Below are 21,329 nucleotides of genomic sequence, written 5' to 3'. Positions count from 1 at the left end.
CTACACATATTAAATGGCAACTTAAATAGTTAAAATTTGTTTGCATGTAGCTTAACTTTAAATTTGGTCTAATTTGTTTATTTTTTCTAGTTTTAAGAATTCACTGTCTAATTCTACATTAATCCAAACAGGTCTAAGTAAATTAATAATTAGTTCCTAGTTTGCCCATTTTTGTAAGGATGTGGTGTAAAAAAGTTGTACCATTTTTATTTATTTTTATTTCCTGCATGTCATCCATTTATTTTGCATTACTTATAATAAATCGTTACATTCGATCATGACTCAAACGCAGCCCATATACAATCATTGCATCTTTATGGTAGAAGAGAAATCATACACCGCGAAAGATTTACTTAAGTAAAATAAAAAAGGATATTCGAGAGCAAACAGAGCATTCAAAAGTGACATAGTATAATCACGTTACATATTTTCTAGAGACCATACTCTCTCCTTCGTAATATGTCTTTACAACTCTATGTGTTCATCCGGCATTCGATCAGGATCGTGTAGCTTTCTCCTGCTACATTTGTACTTTTATTCACTTCTCAATGAGTATTAATATTATACATGGATGTGTCTTGTATGATAAAGACTATTATTACTTGATATCTATTCTGCATTTTTCTTGGTTTATGATTATGATAAACAGTCGAATTATTATTAGTAATTATCATTAATTAACTGAATGTTAACGTGTAAAAAATCGCATAATGTGCGTACGTTAATATTAATGTGACGATGTAATCACAGAGATGTATTAAATGTGTTTAAGACGAAATCACTTTTTCATACATTACTCTGGAGACGTATTTCGGAAAACAAATTAAAATACATTATTTTATAATCGTACATTAATACTACATATAAATTAAACATATATATTATTTACATTGTAACTTATAAAGTAACGTGACGTGAATTTAATTCGAAACATAAATAATTTTTATGTACAATTACAATGTACAATTTCTTTTGCCAATTAAAACTTGACGTTATACGATGATCAAGTAATAAGTCTCCTGAAAAGTGAGAAATTTTTTATACAAATGGTAAATTCTCTGGAAGAGAGAGAGCTTACACGAGACCTGATTGAAATCGTGAATTTTTAAGCGCTGAGATGTAATTGATCTTACATGATGGACACAATAATTGTGTTCCAATGTCTACGAATTTTTTTGATGGATCTTTTTATAAAAGTACAGGTTGAAATGTGCTGTGCTCGTCTTATCCTTTTTTCATATTCTAATATAACTTAGTATTCTTAATTATGGAAGTCAAATTTTGACGCTATATCGCAATGCTATATAGAATAATAACTTTTTAATTTAATACGTTTCTCCAAGTAAAAAATATAAAATTTGGAATAGAATTATATATCGTATTTCGTGGCTTACAATAGAGTATTTATCAAAATTTCCGGATATTAATTAAATATTATAATTTTTAATAATTTTCATCATATACTTTAAAATATTCATTGTTAAAGAAACAATGCAATTATCGACTAACGATAATTTTATTAATAAAAATTAATTATGCAAAATTATAAACCTTAATCTGTATTATTATATATATTATATAATATATATACATATACATATACGAATATATTACATATATGTTTTTAATTATAAGTGTATTAATACTAGTAGTAGTATATATATATATTATATATTCTACTAGTACTAATACTCAAAATAATGTATATTATTTAATATATTATATAATATTATATAATAATAATGTAGATTATTTGTTATAATTTATAAATTTTTTTATAACCAGAAATAAAGATATCAACAAAAGAATTTAATTATGACACTCTGATTTTGATAAACGTTTTACAAAAACTATTAAATTTAAGAGATCGACGATAACATTATTCTATGTCAAATTGCGTGTACAGCGCCCCTTTTTATATTCATATATTTATATATATTCTTAAGTCATTATATGTAATGTGCCCGTGCGTGTATGAAGAGAATCGCGGGCACTAACCCTAATTATATCAATCGAAATTATATCGAAAGTATAGCTAAACACTCCAAAAGCAACAGAACACAGCGTTCACATTGTACAAGACTTTAAAAAGTCGCTATATCCATCGATTCGAGAGTAAAAATACCTACTTAATATTAAGTAATATCTAAAAAAGACAACTAAGATTTGAACGCGCTACTATATAGCTATAGGGGAGCTCAGAACATTGAAAATTAATGTATTCAGAGAAATATGTGTATCATTCGAGATTTCTTAGAAGCTTAAAATGGTGTTTTTCCTCACTAACTTGATTTAAAGCAATTAAATGGCTTCTTCATAACGTATAGTTAATAATTACGTGACTATTATGTTACGCTACAGAGTTTGATGAATCCTTATTAATCACTTGTTCGTTTAATATCTTAAATATCGGTAACAATACTAGTTTCAATCGTCGTTTTCATCAAATTCGGATTCTGTAACTTTGTTTAGAGCCGTGTACAATACTATGAAGCTATGGACTTCATCGCGCTACCTCAAATCTTTCTACAAATGCCATTGCAATTTCTGATAATACAGTGTCTCAAAATGCATCGTTCACGAGATTGGCACCTTATAAATTTTTTTCTTTGTAGAATGGAATGGAAATTTTCAATACTATTGAAAAATATTAGTAAAATTACTGTCTTTTGCAAAATTATATAATTACGCAAATCATAATTCTATATACTTTTTACAAATAAAAAATAGAGAGTAAATAGAATAATATAAGTTCCTTATAAAATACGTTTCAAGTAATAAAATGATAAAATGACATAGGCCTAGCAGCCTATTACTGACACTGTAAGAGCACTACAAAGCATTCTTTTTTTATTGAAATTTGTTAAAAGGACAGTCTGATAGAACTATCCGTTTATTGTCAAGCTTAAGATAAATATCTTATTCCTCGCTAGTGATGTCATCTATCAACATTTATATCATAGAAACAAAATGTATATTTTTTATGAACATTGTTCATGAACAGAATACATTTTAATATTATTAAAATTGCTAAAACGAAACATTGTTGCGTCTATTGTTGCAAAATTTGGGTAAATTTTACAATTTAAAATAACAATAAATTGTATTTAATTTACACAGATAGTACACCAATTAAAAATATCGTTACAATAATCCTATAATTATTAAAAAGTATTGAATCAAATAGAACGTGCCATAATATTAATACAATAAATTTTGCAATACAATTGCGACTATAATCAACTTAATTTGAAATATGTGAATTTATTATATCTACTTTATATAATATCTGTCACGCTTTATTCCAGTACGATAGCTAGAGTTTTATTAAGTGTGATCATTAATATTACGCGTTACAAAATTCCCGCGAACGACGTCAATAAAAAAATGTATATACAATCTGTCGCCCGACATCGATCGTAGAGAGATGGGAAGAAAACTAAATTCAATCAGGATTCATCAAACTTTCGTTACAGTACATATGCATAATTCTCTTAAAGTGTCGCTATATATGCCTTGCAGAAGAAACGAGAGAACACGTTATTCTAATTATAAGATAATGTTATAGCGTAAAATTTTTCTCGTGATACAAATCCATCGTTAAACGTTGCACCTCTTTCGCAATGATTTTCGCGTGTCGATCGTGCATGATAAAATTATTCTTCATTGAACACAGCGTTCTGAGAAGGCGATGATTTTAGACACGGCGGAACACCACGATAATACTATACCTGTGAGACATAAATTTGCACCGATTTAACGAATTAAAGTCGGATTACATTTTGATCCATTTAAAGTTGATTCATTCTGACCGATTCTGAAAAGGTAAAGCTGACAAGTGTAGATGCGCGTTCTTGTTAAATAACATCGTGCAGAGAATTAGATTAGCCATAAAATTTAGACATTCTATTTGAATGTAAGTCAACTGCACGCGTACTTGTCGCAAGATATTTTCTTTTTTCACGAAAAAAGAAATTAGTTCGTCAGTTTCTTCCTTTGACGTTATTAAACGTTAAAATTTCAGGAGGACCGTCGTTCTGCAAAATCATCGCGTTCGACGAATGCGTGAGCCCGTATTACCTAAGTTAAAGTATATATTATCTGAATCAATTAATCTTCTCGAGAGCTTCCGTTACTTCAAAGCTAATATATCTGAAATACTATAGCGTAGGCGGCTTCGCGCGACAGCCAAAAATGCATGAGAGCACGATGTGATTTGTGTTACCCGACTTGCTTCGCTTTCCTCCGTTCACAAAGCAAAAGTGTGCCGCTGTATGTGTGCCCGTACCCGCACATTTTACCCATTCTTCACCATCTTCCACTTCTTTTTTTTTTTCTTTTCACATAAACGATTTTATTATCGCGTCGGAGACTGATCGGACGAAGTCCCAACGCCTGCTTGGTTTCCCGTTTGCATGTATTACAATTAATCGTTACGTTTACTCTAAAACGCAATCCGTGTATTCACGTATTTAAAAAAGAATCGAATAGCGATCGATACAACGTATACACCCATGTTTTTTCCGTTTTCTTTTTTTCTTCGCTAGAGTAGAATAGGAGACAATTACAGAGTGATCTTTACGGATAAAGCGATGAAAATACCCATGCGATCTCGAATACTGCTGATAAAATTGTGATTTTTCGTGTCGTGTCCTGTAACTGTTGGGAAATAACGATTTTTCTTTTGCAAAGAAATCGCGATTCGTTTCTAATCTGAAGAATTTTCAATGATCGCCAAATTCATCACGAAAGATTCCCATTTATTACGAAGGAAACATAGGTACTTTCATGCTGCAAAGTACATTTCCATACTTTGATATACTAGTTAAAAGACATTACGAATTGTACTAATTTTCCTTTGCTACGTGATACATCATATTAAAAGAGGAGCGAATTAAAAATGATTATTATACCATATCATTGTTCTTTTTTCTTTATATAAGATAGCACAAATTATAAGATTTTCCAGATATTTTATTATTACCGGAAAAAATCCGCCATCTTATCTTCTCATCGTTCCCATCATCTTATCTTTGTTCCGACAGTTTTAAATTAGGCCCAGAGCAGCCGGCAATTGATTTTTAATACATCACGTCATTCGTTTGCTATGTTAAAACATGCTTAATACGAAAAAATATACAAATACCAAAAGAGATGTCGCCTCTTTTCTCTGATCGAGATAATTAAAACTATAGCATAATTACCTACTTTATACAACATTTACTACACACATGTCTTTGATAAACTAATCTTTTACTTGTATAATTCAGTTGTTGGAATCCCGAATTAACGTACAAACTAAAAACCTTCGCTCTTTCAAGTGGAAAATTTGTTCTTAATCATCAATTGTGCCGTGTGTAACGAGATCAATTCACTATACTACAATATTCATAAAATTATTTATGAATAATAATTTGTGCATAAACTTACGTATCTTTCCGATCGTATTCGGTGCCATTTACATTGGTGTTAACCTGCTTTGTAAAACAATACTACTATAATTATACATTCTTTATCGCACATTAAAAACTTAAAAAAATATTTTATGAGATCTGCACATATACAATTGATACATGAACCATTTAAGTATTTTTGCATATTAAGAAACAATTTTGAGAAAATAATGAAATAATATATGAAGCATATTGTGAATTCTGTAACGCAATATTACAGAATACAAATATATGTGCACATTAAATTATTTAATACAAATTTTCATTGTGTGCTCTTTAAAGAAAAGAATGAAGCTATATATTAATTGCAAAATCCCATTGTCATATTTACAACACATACATAAAGAAAATTATATCTACATTCCTAATATCTAGGTATTAACTATTGCTGCAAGAGATAAAATTAAAAAATAGATTATATACAGCAATATAAAAAAGGTGTTGTCTTTTCTATTTCGATAAAACTTTTAGCGAATCAGTGTATATCTCTGTGTAAAGTGTTGTAAATACAGATTGCACATTTATTATAATCATTTGCATTTGCATTAAATAAACTGATTAAAAATAAAATTTGCAAATGAAATAAAATTTAGAGAAAAACATTTAACATGCAAGTATACTTGCACTGCAATCATGTATTCAAAACATTATCTATTTCATTGTTAATTAATATTGTTAAAAACTGTCTAATAGATTTTCTACAACTAAAATAATTAGAGCCTACACAATTTTTTTTGGTAGCTGCGACTAAGAATAAGCAAGATGTCACGTGAATAGAAATGCAGTGGCGGAAAGAACGCGAAAACACTCGCGCGCGATTGTATAAAAAAAATTCTCCCTTGTGTCCGTTGGCGGCAACTGAATTAACAAGTAGTAGATTGTGATATAGAGCACATATACATTAATAATCGGATCCGAACGGATACCTAAAGTGTGGGGCGAATGTTGAACTGATCTCACTTGATGTTATGACAGACGTGTGTGATGAACATCATTACATTACATCATACTTACAAATACACTCGCTATAATATCATCTATATATGTTTTCTTGTTCTCCTTATATAACATTACCATATTATATCAATATATACGTGGCCAATAAGAACAGATTTGTACTTGCATTGAAATTGTTTTAAGTCGATCACTCCAATCACTTCGCACAGCCCAGTATAGCATGTATGTTTTCATATCTTTTTTCGTTTTCATTTCGTTTAAAAATACAATTTTTTCTTTTTTTTCTCATTGTATGGATGGCAGCATCTTATCAAAAAGTTGGCTTGGAGAATGTTGTAATGACATTTAGGAAAAGGCGAAGGGAGATTTCCTTTAAGGGGTCTCTTTTTCTTTTTCTCTCTCTAGTACAATGCTACTAGTTTCATTTACTAATAAATGTATGAATTTGTTCCAATTGTGTTAAATGTTGATATCACAGAAGCTTCTTGATCGGAATATCATCGTTTTCATTTTCTTTACGTTTTCTTTTTATAGGAAAATAGGTATCTACACATATTATGATGGTAAATAGAGAGATTACAATAATCTTTAGGCATGGGAGTAAGATAGCTCTTAAAAATGCAATACACTATACATGGGCTAGCTAAACGCATTACAACACGGCTCCCTTCACCTGGTCGTTAGAATTGTATATTCGTCGGTCTCTATCCCGTTGATAGCGATCGCTGTTGGTTGAATGTGCGGCAATGTATGGAGTATTTGTGTGTAACATTTGCTATTGTAATAAGAGTAATGCGAGTGATATTGCTAGAGCCAGAAGTAGAGAAGAAGTGATGCAAATTTTTTTTCGTTTTTTTTATCTTCGTTATTAATTCCTCGTCTTCTTACGGTTACTTGGGCCTAGATCGCAGCGGCTGCTACCTGCGTGAGATCAAACCGTTGCTTGTTCCTACTGTCGGTGTCATTTCTAACTCCACTAATAGAGGAAAGTGATCTGAAATAAGAAACATGAAACGTCGGTGTTATTCTTAATTTCACTACAATGGAATGAAATGCAAAACAAAACTCACCCGATGGAACATGAGGATGTGGACATCCTACCACCTTATGCTCTTTAAACCATTCTGGACTTAAAGGACCTAAAAGACCCAGCGGCACCATACTTTGTTTCGAATAGAAAATGTAATCTATTATGCCTTTAAATTCGAATCTAAAAGTGCAAAACAAATGCGTTTGAATATCTGTATATTATGTGTCACATATACATGTAAATTTTATTGCGTAAATAACAAAATTATGTTTACGTGTAGTTGGTGTAGGGCATAATGTCCTCGCTATAGGCGGATGCAAGCTTGAAAGAATGAGTGAATTCGTTGGGTTTATCGCAGACAGAGATCTTTTGTAAACACGATTTGTATGCTAAATCCTTAAAATCACGATGATCGGCCGCCACACGTCCAGATGTAAGAAATTCGATCACACCTGCGTCAGTGATTTACTATTAATTTCATTCTTACTCATACACATATCAATTATTAAATAAAAAATGCAACAGATTGTTGAAAGAAAATTTTAATAAATTTACGTTTACTAATAGACGATATTACCAGAATCAGGTAAAGAATTGAAGTCGCCACACAACAGTAGTTGAACGTTGGAAGAGTCAGGCTTGTGGCCAGGTCTGAACGACTGGCCAGCTTGGTCCAGAATGGAACGTAATTCATTGCTCAACATCATCGTCTGTATCAGTTTTACATCGCAAAATTCGGGATCCCAATGAATGTGTGCCGTACAAACTAAAATTGGTTGTTGCACTTGTGCCGGGTCAGATGGAACGCCTGTAAAAACAAGATAATGCGAGCTGTGTTCAGACGCATGATGTATCGAACAATTTTCCAAAATTTTATATCTTTTCAGGTACAATTTAGGGAAAAAAAGAAATTGATTGGAAAATATAAGAACAACGATTTATATTTTACATATTTGGGAAATTTATTTGGATATTGCAATATTACAATAACGTTATAAAAATATACATGTATTATTAACGTAAATTTATTACAATGTCTCTTGGTATATTGAAAAGTCACCTTTAATCGTTATTAACATCTTATGCATTGATTTTGCTGAATTAATCATTAAAAATTTCTTGTTAAATGCTATGCAACTGTATTATTTATTATTACAAGTTTTTGTATGTCGTGTGCCAAGTAAAAAATAATTTTTTAAATTAAAAACAATTCAAAGTCATGAGAATATAAAAATCAAGGCATTATAATTAAGAATACAAATATTGTATTCTTAATAATAAATATTTTACTTGGTAAATTTATCATTTAATAATTATAAAAATTAAATTTACTTTATGGCCTACAATAGCAATACTTGGACAAGGACAACACAAATTAATATCAGAAACTTTATTTAAATTAAATTGTAACAAATGACTTAATCTAACTTTGTATTAAACGACATTACTCATGCATTATCGCATACTCTTAAAATAAGCGTATCTGCCAAGATATGCTTATGAAGACGATTTATAAAATTATAAATACCACGAAATTAATCAACTGTATATTATTCTAATTGGTGCATTTATAACAAAGTTTACTGTTACTGAGAGTACAATCAAAAAAAAGTAAATATAAATAAATTTTGCTACATCACGTAAATATTGGCACCAATCTGCGTGTAAACAAAATAAGCTTCCTGCTTGGACTTATTTCATCAAGGATGAAACTTGTATTTACAATTGATTCCTTACTTAGAAAATAATTATCAACGTGAATACGCCATAGAGGAGTAGACATGGATACGCTATGAGAAGCTTTTGATCCTCCTCTCCTGACATAGTGGAGAAAAGTCTAGAAGCAGAGAGAGATGCCCAGGCAACAGCCAAGATCGCAAATATCAAGCCCATCGGACCTTTCAATGTGGTGAAGACGCCGAGGCCCGCTAGAACGACCACCGGCAGCAGGCAATAGCCTAGCACAGATGCAACAGATGACAAGGTAATGTTACTGCTGCTGCTCATCAGAGATTGTAGGATGTACATGAGTATGCAGGAGGTCATAGCCAACCCATATACATAGCCAAAGTGCGCCTTTGAACCAGCCAATAAAAGAAATGCCGCGAGGACTAAACAGAATGCCACTGGTCCTGCCAAATCCGAATCTTGCAGTAAGTAACTCGCGTCATCAATTTGTCCTTTCCTATGGAAGGGATTCAACACAGCCAGAGTCTTTTGTATTATCCGGTCGGGATCGATGCCCAACTCTTCCAGCAGAGGTGGCTCATCCTCTTCCTCCCCAAAGCCAATGGTGCCTGCAAAAATACCATCGAAAACAATCTCCAAGTTTTCTTACATGACAATCAACATCATTTTAATCCTCAAGCAAATGCCTTGACACATCGGATACAAGCTGTTCATTTCAATGTATGCTAATAAATTTTTAAAAACGTGACTTCCGCGTTCTAAAGTTTCTCCAGCTTATTGTGATCAGGTTGTCGCGTGCCACGCACACGTCGATGTCACCATTTTGCCAGCTTGAGGATTAGACAATCGCGGTTGCGCTGCCTACCTTTCGTGTAATCGTCTTGCGTGAACAGGTCGCCACTGTAGGGGCTTTGCGTAGGATCCAGGAAGCTCTTCTGCGGGTATGAATACTCTCCGGACATCTGTTCGTACGGTTGGAATTCAAATTGGTTAGGTTGACCGAAACCGGACGCATCGAAGTTGAATTGCTCCTGCGTAGGATACGCAGGCGGCGGCGACTGCGTCCAGTAGTTGTTGTCCTGGCCGGTGTATCCGGACATCCTGTCGTCGCGTTAACGCGTTTTTGCCTCTTCTTCAATAAATTCTGCTTTTCTTAAGTTCAAGCGACTCGAAACAACACATCGACTCACTGTGATAGAGGTTAGGTTGGATCGCTATTGCGACTTTTCACGAAAGAAAGTCGATATTGCAGCGCGCTTCATTAGCGGCGCGCGGTTATGTTTGGTGTGTATTTCGCGAAAAAAATGCTTCTATAGAGAAGAGTAAGAAACTCTTCTCGATAGAATAAATAAAAAATGTTATACGTCTGTTTAAATGAGTTGTTGCAATGACGGAGAAACGGGGAGAGACGAGAAGAGACGGGAGAGACCGGGAGAGACGGTTAGAGACCGGGAGAGACGGGGAGAGACCGGGAGAGACGGGGAGAGACCGGGAGAGACGGGAAGAGCGTAGCGCGCGCCTGTGTTGTTCTAGTGTATGTAAAAACCACATAATTTAATTATATATGTGTGTGTATATATATATAAAATTAAAAGCATTTGAAAAGGATTTAAAAGACATTTTTACGCGCGACTATTACGGAAGCTCCTCGTCTTTTCAGTGCTCGGTCCACAATCTGTTCCTGCGTTATTAATTGCAGGGGTGATTAAGGTGAAACGAGGCGGGATACGGTGGTGCTCCGGTATTAAGTTATCAGTACACAATTAGAACATTCATCAGCGTTAAGAGAGTTAAATTAGTTTAAATGCCGAATCTTCCGTTCAGAGCCGGCTCGGCTCGGGCTCTCGAGTCCGTAATAAGGCCCGTAAATTAGCACCGCTGATACTCTCCCGTTGCTGCGCAATTACAGCAGATTAATGCCGTATTTATTTTCCGGTGCCGATAAATTCCTCCGGCCGCGCCGGTTCGGCTGAAAATTGCCCGACTAGAAAACACTTGGCCGCAACAAGTATTGCGCGCAGTGTTCCGCAAACAGACAAACGCGTGCGTTTTTTTTTTCAAACCCTTTTTCGAATCCGTATTTTAAAAAATGGCCGTGATGAAGAGCCTTTCAATACAGATTCGCGACATGTAATCTTTTTTCTTTTTTTTTTTAAACATGGATTTACGCGTGGAAATAAGTTTTTCAAACGTGACAGAGTCAATAGCAGTCGCGAGGTGAAAAGCTTCGTAATTTTTGTATATCGCGATCGCTCCTTCGCCCTCGAGCGGATTGATATCTCGCGGTTCAACCTTTACGGTATATTAACTCACTCGTGACTTAAGTAATTCCCGGCACGTGGTAGGAAGTAAAGCTGTTCGCGATGAAGGAGATGCTAACGGTACGATCCTGAGATGGTCATTCGAAATTAACGCCTGAGTGCGTCTATTACCGGAAATCGACGTGTTAACCCGTGTTACTGACCTTCTCAATCGATTAATCTGTTCCGTGAGATAAACCGCTGTCGACGATTGTTGAAAAAGAAAAGAATATACCGAGCTAATTTACCATTCTAAATGCTTCGATTAGCATAGTTATTCGACAATACGATTGAAGTAAAATATTGCAAACTGTTAAACGTAAGATTGCATATTACTAAGAAATGTGTGTTAATAAAAGAAAGAGTAATATTCTTTTCTTTAAATTAAAAAAGAAACATAGAATGTAATAAAAAAAAAAATGAGAGAAGAAACTCTTGATTTGTTTATCGCGTCGGACTAGGTCATAAATTCGATGCTTTATTTAATCGAGACACTCTACTCTTAAACTCTTCGACGGCAATAACTTTTAACCTAATCGTGATACTTTATGAAAACTTTTTAATATAACTTTCAAATTCTCCGAGCAATCGACTTTAATGCAAAAAAATCGCGACCGTCCCTGAGGAGGATTAAACAGCCCTCTCAAAGTTCTTCTTCATTGCTCTTCGAGTCCGTGGCGATTCTCCTTCGGCTCTCTCCGGGATTATCGGATGCAAAAATCGTTATTTAATACCCCCGTGTGAAATCCAAAGAGGGAGGGTTGTACCCTGTCCTCTCGAACACAATATCGTAAATTCACCGTTTAATTGCGCCCGCGAGGATCCGCTTTTACTATCGAGGCCTTGCAGATTAACCCTACTCAAACCAGCTGTTTCCTTGCGTACCCAATCTGCCGCACTGTGTTCTTTCACGGGCAATGTTCCCTCAAGAATCACCTTGTCCGAGAACAAATAGCCGGATGTGTGCTCTCTCTCTCTTCTCTCGAGGAAAAAAGAAGATTATTACACTTCGCGTCTTGATAGTTAAAATCATTTACTCATTTTATTGCTTTTGCGTTAATTGCATTAATGTAACTGAAATAATGGAGTTAAACAATATAACTCGAGAAATGTTAAATTTGACGCAAATTTAATTTATTATTTACTAGTGCACACATATATATACGTTAATGTAGACACTACTTACTTTGAAAATAAGCAATTCCATCACAGAAATAATGGATTGGATGAGGCTATTCTTTTGACCACATATTTTGTATTAAAATAATAAATGTTGACGTACATAAAAGTTAAAAATAACAAAACGTCATTTAAAACTCGGAGAATTAGTTTAAACTTGATTCTTTGATATTTAACAGTATATTTAAACGTTTCATATCTATTGCTGGTACAAATCGTATTAGATGAAATATTTGTCGCATGTCAAATGAATGGTAATACAGTTATGAACGGACAATCAACTATTCCAATTGGTTATTCTATGTTTATGCGAGAACATTGCCGGTTTCGTTGTTGCGCGTAACGCGAAGAGATTAGAGGAGGTCGGTAATGTGCGGTCGCTCGCCATTGGCAATACGGATATTCCGCAGTGTAAATCAAGTGAGATTAGAATAGAGGGTTAAGGTGTGCGTTCGATAGCGGTTGTACGACAATCGAACCCGTGAACCCGCAGTCGCCAGGTCGAGCCGAGGGCCGTCTCGTAAATTACTGAAGGAATCAATATCGATTCTCCCCCTGCCACCGAGTACCCTCTGGAGAGAAGAGAGAAAGAGACTGTTATAGAAGAGACCTTGCAATTCTGCGAATTGGCTTTTACGAACGATTACAATCCGAGACTAATTCCGCTTCCGAAACTAAGTGACTAGAGCATAAAAGTTACATTGATGTTTATTTGATTTTTAATAATGAAAAAAAAAAAACAGAAGTTTATTTTAATCACTGGAAAAACATATAAAAACACATAGAAATAATACTGAGGAAAATACATAATATTAATTAAATCAAATTTTCTCATGTGTTTCCAAATTAATAAAAATTAACGGAAGTTAATATAAAAAAATGAAAAGCATTTAAATATCTGCTGCATTTGAAGACGTGAAAAATGCAGGAAAACAATCGTAGCGTGAGATTTGAAGAAATGACGGTGTTGCAAACTGTATAAATAATTAAATGCCAAAGCGTTCATTAAAATGAACAGATTCGTCTTCATGATTGCACATTGACTTGTACGGTGCTACGTCATTTTACACAGGTCTCTTGCGCGCGCTCTCTCTCTCTCTCTCATCTTCCACTTTGCATTAATATTCATACGAAGAATGATGCGTCCGGTATTAAAGCGCGCTCATGAATGATTACGAGCGTCATTCCGCAAGGGAATTCGTTTCATCTTTGCGAACATTGCTCAAGAGTCACCTATCCAATTAGACCGTTCTGATGTGTTTAATGAGACACCAAATACTGATACGTCAATTCTCCGATGAATTCACAAGACATTTCAAAATACACCGAAGATATAATCCTTCATAAGTATGTTAATGAAATGCAAGATAAAATTTTGCTAGAAGTTGAAGCAGGGAATAATTAAAGAAATATTCTTCAATCTTTTTAAAAGAATGAATCTTGAGGAGAATTTTATGCGAAGCAAAATGATAAGACTAGTATAAGTATGCAAGCAATAAATCTCGTTCTTCTAATTTAAATTCCATTTCATTATTATTATCTTAAAAATAACGAATGATAAGATATTAATGGTGCTGTAAGTACACGAAGAAAATTTTATATAAAAATTATTATGGTAAACAGTAAGTGTGGATCAAAAAATAAACTATTGACAATTTTTACAATATTTTTCATCAAATTATCACAATATTTATTATGATATAATTCTCTGAAATTTCTTCCTATGGTCTCTTACTATTAATACATAGTAAAAGTAATATTTTATATAAATTTTTTTTCTCTAATATCAAATAAATATTAAGTAACTGTAAACTTAAATTACTGTATTATATAACTTAAATTAAGTAACTACCGATAATTAGTACTATATATTTTTTCCAATTTATAATATTAATGTCAATGAGGCATATCATTGTAATCTGTAGGAAGGCATGTTACTATACGCTAAGCCTTGGTGAGAAATAAGAAAACCCACGCGCACTTATCATGCAAGCATACGCGCATAGTTATAGACTTTTCAGTACGTGACGGTTCAATATACCCGTGAAAAAGCGAGCGGAGTGACACACGCGTGGAGGAACACGCGGTACCCGAGATTACTCATTCGAGATAGGATTGGCGTTTCTCGGCAACCTCGCCACCACAATTACGCGTATTATATAAAGCTTGCGAGATAGCCTCTGCCTGTGATTTCGCTCCGCCTCGAGCGAAGCGAACGCGCTCTCCTCTTCTCGCGGGGTGCGTCGCGTCGCCAAGCGCGATTAATTAAGCGACAAGCTGTCCGGCGTGTAACGGACGACGTGTGGGGTGGGGCTCCCGTGGTTACTCGTTCGCTCGCGAATTCAATTACTCGACGATTTATCTGCCGATAGCCACGAGGTCGTGGAAATGCGAATTATCGTAACGCTACACGACACGCGCGGATGTACATCCTATGTTTCGAAGCAAATGCGCCCCCTTTCTTTTAGGAAAAAAAAATCCCAACTCATCTTTTCATCAGTATTGAATTATGAATAGTTTACGAATGTGTATGTAAGGGGAGTGTAATTACTAAATGCACATCGGGCTTCTTAAATAGTACATACTTTTCCATATTAATATTTACTTTTACCTAAAAAAGTTTATAATAAATTAATATGAAAGGATAAAAATGAAAAGTTAAACATTGTTGGTATTTGAAATATCAAATGCATAAAAACCAATGCCAAATATTACTATATGATTTTGATGCATTTGATGGTTTAAATACCAACAATGTTTAACTTTTCATTTTTCTCCTTCCAAATTAATTTAAACGTTATTTTTTATTACAAATAACTTGAATGATACGCATTCGACAATATTCTTTCTTATATATATATGTATCGATATATAAACAGAAACTTGGAAACGATCGGTTTTCGACCTCCGCGTATCGAAAAGATAACATTTGGAGATGCAATATGTCGTGACTCAATATCCGGCATTACAGAGATCTCTGAGCAACGAAATATCCTTTAAACTATCCGGAATTCTCTGTGCAATGATGTTTTATTTCAACTCTATTTAAGTAACGTTTACATCGTGCTTTTAGAGCCCCCGTTCTAATTTTCCAGACGTAATCGCGGCAGTTGATTATTCGAATTCTAATAGTTGAACTTTCCTTCCCCCTTTTTTTTCTCTCGTTTTCTTATCAGCCAGAAATTCGATACTTCGTATCGCCCCGTCGTATCTAAATGCATCCCGTTCGCCGGGACGGTTGCTGTATCCTCGTCGGTACGGAGGAATAATCCCGTGGGATCCGAACGAGTTCGCCGGCGTTTTAAGCCAGAGAAAACTTTCATCCGGTTAACCGCGCGTAAAGCCAGCGCTTTGGTTTTCTATCCTCGAGACGCGGAAAAAAAAAAGGAACGAACGCGAACTTCTAAAAGAACACTCCAGCCGCGATTTTAAAGGAAATAACGCATAAGCGCAAACGATTGTAATAATGCGATTGTAAAATTGGAAAATTTATTCGAGTCCCGTTGTTGCTCGCGTACAAAATTCAGGGGAGAAACCGCAATCGTCGGAGACACGACGTCTTTATTTTATGGTCGTTACGTTATCGCTTGGAGAACCGAGGACGCTATCGGGGACTACGAGAAGACGGTTCTTCGCGCGCGGCGAATGATTAACGTTCCCCCGACGTCGCCTTTAAATTTCTACGCGCGGAAAAGAATCCGGGCGAATAAACGATCCGCTCCGTTCGCTCGCTCCCCTCATATCTCCGAACGGCGGCCGCATCGTTCATCGTGCGCCGGCAGCTGATATCGGACTATTAGTACCGCCGATGGTACGACTATTAGTCCGAGCGATGGAGGCTATCCCGAAGATGTTTCCCTCCTCGGCACGGGCGATCCTTTTTCACGTGCCGAGCCGGAGGAGAGGCTATCAGCTCGGCCCCACATAAGGCCTGGGACGTGTCTCGCGTTTGCTGCTCGTATTCGAGCGAGAGGGATCATTAATCGCGCCCCACTGGCATGGTTACATGGATTTTAGTTCCCGATCGAGATCTAATCTCGATATCCCTCCTTGGCGCGAGCGTATCTATCACCTCGCGAGGGAACGTAGTTGAGTATCCCGCGCGGGTATCCGCTATCGCGAGTTAAACATCGCTTGAATTTTTTGCCAATTACATGTATCACGCTTTGTATACCTGAAAACATCGTCGCATGCAAAATCGACATTTTAACCGTATGATTAATACTCCCGCGACGCCATCGGCACAAGGAGGAAACACAAGGCAGGACGAAGGAGTTGAATAAATATCAAAATGTACAGAAATGCACTTATCGAGATTCATCGGGAGGATGATGAACGTATTATATTGGCTTCAGGCTGTTTGCTCATTTGAACCCCGGTAGCCCAATTTAGTTAACGTCGTGTTCTGATTATTCGCGATTACTCAATTGGCTGAAGTCGTAAACGTGCATGCCGGGGGATCTGAGCGACGGCATCAAAGCGAGAAATGTGGCGCGAATGTAACGCGAATACTCCGCGAAATTCGGAGAAGTTCAAAACTTTAGTGAGTCATGCCGTGAGTGCGCTCACCACGGTAATAGGATTAATCTCATTTGCGCGGAAATTCCCTAAAGGACGTTGAAGATCGCAGATATTCCACATTTTTCGAGTACCCGAGGAACCTGCCTGCGACTGCTACGAGCACTGCGAGCATTCCTTACAGTGTTCGCAAAAAAATATTTGCTCGCGCGATCGCTTCTCGAGTTCCGTTCGAAAATGTAAAATTCCCAATGTTCGGTCGTCACAAATAAAAATATTTTTTTACCAACGAGGCGTTTAACGAACGGTTCCGATCTTCCATAAGCTGCGTTAAAAAAAAATTTCGAATTTCGCGAACGAAAATCTTTTTCGTTTGTTACAGTCAAGTACAACTTTCCCAGGGATCATGTCGATATTTACAATCCAATTTATATGTGCGTGCACGATTTGATAATCCGACGTTCGCTGCAGTGGTCTACCTCACGGTAATAACTTGCTGTATACAAGAAGCTAACCAGGTGTTAACCGCAGCGCAGGAAGCGCGCAGGAGGCTGCGAGGAGTCGCCGGTCTCGCAGACGCGATCGATTACCCCCCCTGCGCCAGAGCGAGAGAAGAGCCCCGTCGCTTTTTCCCAGCCGGTCGTTGCGCTCGGTATGGATTAATGTAACGCAGGTAATGGCTCATTAACGAGAGCACGTTCCGACGCGTCCGAGTGAGCCGTAAGAGCCGCTCTCGACCTTTGGACCGCTATATAAATCTCAAGCCTGGTTTGCTCGCGCATTCCGCGATACGTCGCTTATACGGGGTGTCCGAGCTTCACCATCGCCTCTCTTCAAGTTCGAAGTTAATTTTTTTTTCTCGGAAAGATTTGATTAAACGACGCTTCTATGTAGACTTAACCAAAAACACCCCGCGATCTGTCGTCGAATGTAAACGTTTGCTAAAGTAAATTCCTTTACGATTAAAAAAAAAAAGCCGAATTTTCGCAAGATAAAGAAGGCTTTAAAATTCCGCATACCGAGATTTTTCCGATTTCTCATAATTAAAATACTGTTATATTGATGGCTTAATATTCATAATATTCACGTCGAGGAAAAATTGAACGGCGTCTCGGTGCGAACCGGCAGAAGCGTGGCGGTACCGTCGGCTCACCCTATGCACGTGTACTGGATATCTCGGGGTATCGTGCTCGATTTACTCGCTTCAATCATCGAACGCGCGTACTTCCTCGGCCGGCGAGCCGCGGGGGGAAAAACGCGGACTTCTGTATATTGCGCGTCCGGTAGTAGAAGCCGGCGGCTTCATTGGTTACCGGGAGATCGGGCGCGTTAATTACTTTCATGTTTCAGGGTGTGCAAACACGCGGCTGGATACGCGCTATTCACCGTGGGCGTGTGCGAAACGAGCGGACGCTTCAGTTAACATTGAAACTATATACATTCCCCGCCTTTCTTTCACTTCCGCGGACGGTGCGCGTTATCTTTAACCCCCTCTCGCGCGTTTCGAGATTGTTGCGAGATAATGCTGGGTAGCGCTGAGGTATCCAAATGGATTCGCATTCATGCTCAGTGTCATGTGAGTGCAATAACACGATCGAAGATTTACATTTTAAAGGCCACGCGAACACTCATTTCGATCGCGGAATCGAGTTTTCTTATCTAAAAGCGAGTTTCATAGCTTCGTGAGTCTTTTAAAACGTGACACCGTCTTGTACTCTTTTCTTTGTGCCATCTATTTTGTATTGCTAACACAGTCTTTATGTAACTAAAAGCAGCTTCAAATAGCCAAGATTATACATTTGCATAATCCATTTGCATATCGCGTATCTATCCAAACGCTCGAATCGCATATCGGGTGTGACATACAACTCGTCGCAGTATCAGATACTCCTAACTCACTTTTACGTTTTGCGAAATACAATCCTACATCAAGAAATAATATTTATCACGTTCAAATGAATACGGAAATTCGGAAATATCGTGTTGTGTACTCACCGTTATCCCAAGCGGCTTCCTTAGTCCTAAGTAATGCAGCCAATCCGATGTTGTCTTTGGGCATAACACGATTCAACATATTGTCCGAACCCTCCGCGTTCGCCATTGCCAATTGATTGAATTCAACTAAATGCTCCTTTATCAATGAAAATCTGCAAAAGAAAAGAAGTAAAAAGATACAAAATCGAGCCGTAGACTCCACATCGTATTCCATACAAAATTAAATGTTTTATAGCAAATAAACTGTATTTGAGTTGATCCTGATATATGTATACAGTGGACTATCAAGCAGGAGAAATAATTCGGAGTTAAAGATTCGTTTCTCTGATCATTGCATCGGAAACCGCAATGTCGATTGCCGTCGAAGGGTCGAGTCGCCGCCGCCAAGGGAATTCCCGGTTCCTTTTTGCAATCGGTCGTCCAAGTCCCGCGGTAGATGACCGACGAGACTCAATTTCGTCTCTACGTGAAAACGTAGAGGGACTCGACGCTCGCGCGCGAATCATACGACCTGGATGCGACGTCGTTGTCATCCTCGGGATGTAGGACGATTTTCGTCGCAGCCGGCGGATTCGTGAGCGAGGCGTATCACGTACGCGATGTAGAATACCCGGACTTCCTTTTCTTTCTTCCACCTGCCCGTCCCGATGGCGCGGCAGATATGTAAGGCACGTATACTTGAGAAATATATTCTTCTCCGAAGACCCATTATACGAGCTATCATCCCCCTCCGCCCGCAACCAACCTTTCCTCCCCCCGTAAACAAGATTGAATCAACGTCATCCGCAGTGTCGCTCAAGGAGGAAGAAAAGAGGATTTGGAGAGGACTGGCCAAAAATAAGAAAGAGGGTCGACGACGGAAATCCCGAATGCGTAATTGACTTCCCTCCCCCCCCCTCCCTCTGTCTGAAACGTCTCTCTCTCGTTTTCCGGTTTGTTATTGAAATTGAAAAGACTTTAATGCAAAGGTCGTGGAACCTTAAGAAACGACTTGTGTAATTAAAATTTATAATAGTTATAAAATGCAATCTATAATATAAAGCATAATAGAACAGCAATTTTTACAATAATAATAATAATAATAGTTTATATACGTAACTTATACGATTTTTTCTTCTTACATTCTAAAATGAAACTAGCGCGCCGGAAAAATGTGTATCGCTTAACGCTTTGCAGAATTTTACCGACGTTGATGTCGTGCAAACATTAAGCTCCCTCTTCCTCCGTCCTTCCTCTCTCCCCTGATTTTTTCCCTCCCTTTTTTTTTTTAAACAGCGCGTCGACATCGCACCGTATAACCGACGAGGCAATAAAGCCGGGAATGATCGAGGGGAGCGAGCGCTGAAGGCGGAAATTGAACGCGAGTTGAACTTTACGCTCATCGCGTGAACGTTGATTTGGTTCGGTCGATTTGGTCGCGTTGTGCAGCCGGATTGAAATCGACGGCCGCGTCTTTGCGTGCCGTAAAAGCGACCTCCGTAAGCTCCTCCTTTCTCCTTCTCTTTTTCACCCTCGCTCGGTCAAGTCCAGCGATACGGAGGAGAGACGGAGATAAAGCGGAGAGAAAGCGCCGCTGCGCGGCGCAGTAGTACGAATCGTTTTTGATCGGACCGACGACGCGGTGATCGCGCTACTTGATATGCGCGGCGATAATTCTCCTTTGCGGTTTAATGCCGAAGCATACGAGACAAATAAAATTAAATATTTAAGAAAAGACCCTTTTTTTCGAGATACGTAGGTATTATACATAATTACATAATTTTAGTGAACCTTGACGTGAAACTTTTGTCCCAGATATTTCCGGCGTTGCCCGCCTCTAAATCAGCCGAGTACACGATGTTTAATACTGCAAACGATGCGGTGGTTAAAACGGCCTGCATATCCCGCCGCAGAGCGGTTTTAATGGCCAGGACGGAGGAAGGGGCACGTTCGCCATCGACCTTAATATTGTCACGCGGGGAGACATTTACCTCGCCTATTTACGACGGCGGCGGGTTATAAAGGTAAATCGTTACGCGGGACATATGCATACGGGCGTATTGCATTAATCGCGTCTCGATGGCCCCGGGGCCGGTGCATTGCGGACGGTGCTATCGCGCGGAGGCTTGCCATTATGCCGCGAGATACTCTGAAAATAAGCATTAGTCGAAATAGATATCTCGTGCAGGGGAGCGGCCGGGCGCGATGATTAATGCGTCATAGACAATG

General features: G+C 37.4%; 2 protein-coding genes across 5 annotated transcripts in view; both read right to left on the bottom strand.

Moving 5' to 3' along the window:
* Positions 1 to 4,322: 4,322 nt before the first annotated feature.
* The window catches only part of LOC105837087 (CCR4-NOT transcription complex subunit 6-like), a 498,126-nt gene continuing 481,119 nt past the window's right edge, over positions 4,323 to 21,329 (bottom strand). For all 3 annotated transcript variants that reach the window (XM_036286726.1, XM_012681574.3, XM_036286727.1), the window contains 5 exons: positions 19,122 to 19,273; positions 8,018 to 8,248; positions 7,715 to 7,892; positions 7,481 to 7,620; positions 4,323 to 7,404 (listed from right to left, as the gene is read on the bottom strand). In XM_036286726.1, coding sequence (XP_036142619.1) covers positions 7,328 to 7,404; positions 7,481 to 7,620; positions 7,715 to 7,892; positions 8,018 to 8,248; positions 19,122 to 19,273 — 778 coding nt within the window. In that variant the 3' untranslated portion in view covers positions 4,323 to 7,327. The remainder of the gene's footprint in view (positions 7,405 to 7,480; positions 7,621 to 7,714; positions 7,893 to 8,017; positions 8,249 to 19,121; positions 19,274 to 21,329) is intronic.
* On the bottom strand, positions 8,111 to 10,367 carry LOC105837088 (protein YIPF5). Of its 2 annotated transcripts, XM_028192465.2 has the most exons (3): positions 9,995 to 10,367; positions 9,178 to 9,737; positions 8,111 to 8,248 (listed from the first exon to the last, which is right to left on the bottom strand). In XM_028192465.2, the coding sequence occupies exons 1-2, from the start codon at positions 10,227 to 10,229 to the stop codon at positions 9,178 to 9,180; spliced, it is 795 nt and encodes a 264-aa protein (XP_028048266.1). In that variant the 5' UTR covers positions 10,230 to 10,367; the 3' UTR covers positions 8,111 to 8,248. The 2 variants fall into 2 exon arrangements, with proteins under 2 accessions (XP_028048266.1, XP_012537029.1); XM_012681575.3 differs by lacking the exon at positions 8,111 to 8,248 and having other exon boundaries at positions 8,378 to 9,737; positions 9,995 to 10,364.

The sequence above is a fragment of the Monomorium pharaonis genome, chromosome 5 (assembly GCF_013373865.1).
Source record: "Monomorium pharaonis isolate MP-MQ-018 chromosome 5, ASM1337386v2, whole genome shotgun sequence".
In the NCBI taxonomy this organism is placed as follows: domain Eukaryota; kingdom Metazoa; phylum Arthropoda; class Insecta; order Hymenoptera; family Formicidae; genus Monomorium; species Monomorium pharaonis.
Note: the sequence above shows the minus strand (reverse complement) of the source record. Positions and strands in the feature narration are given on the sequence as shown.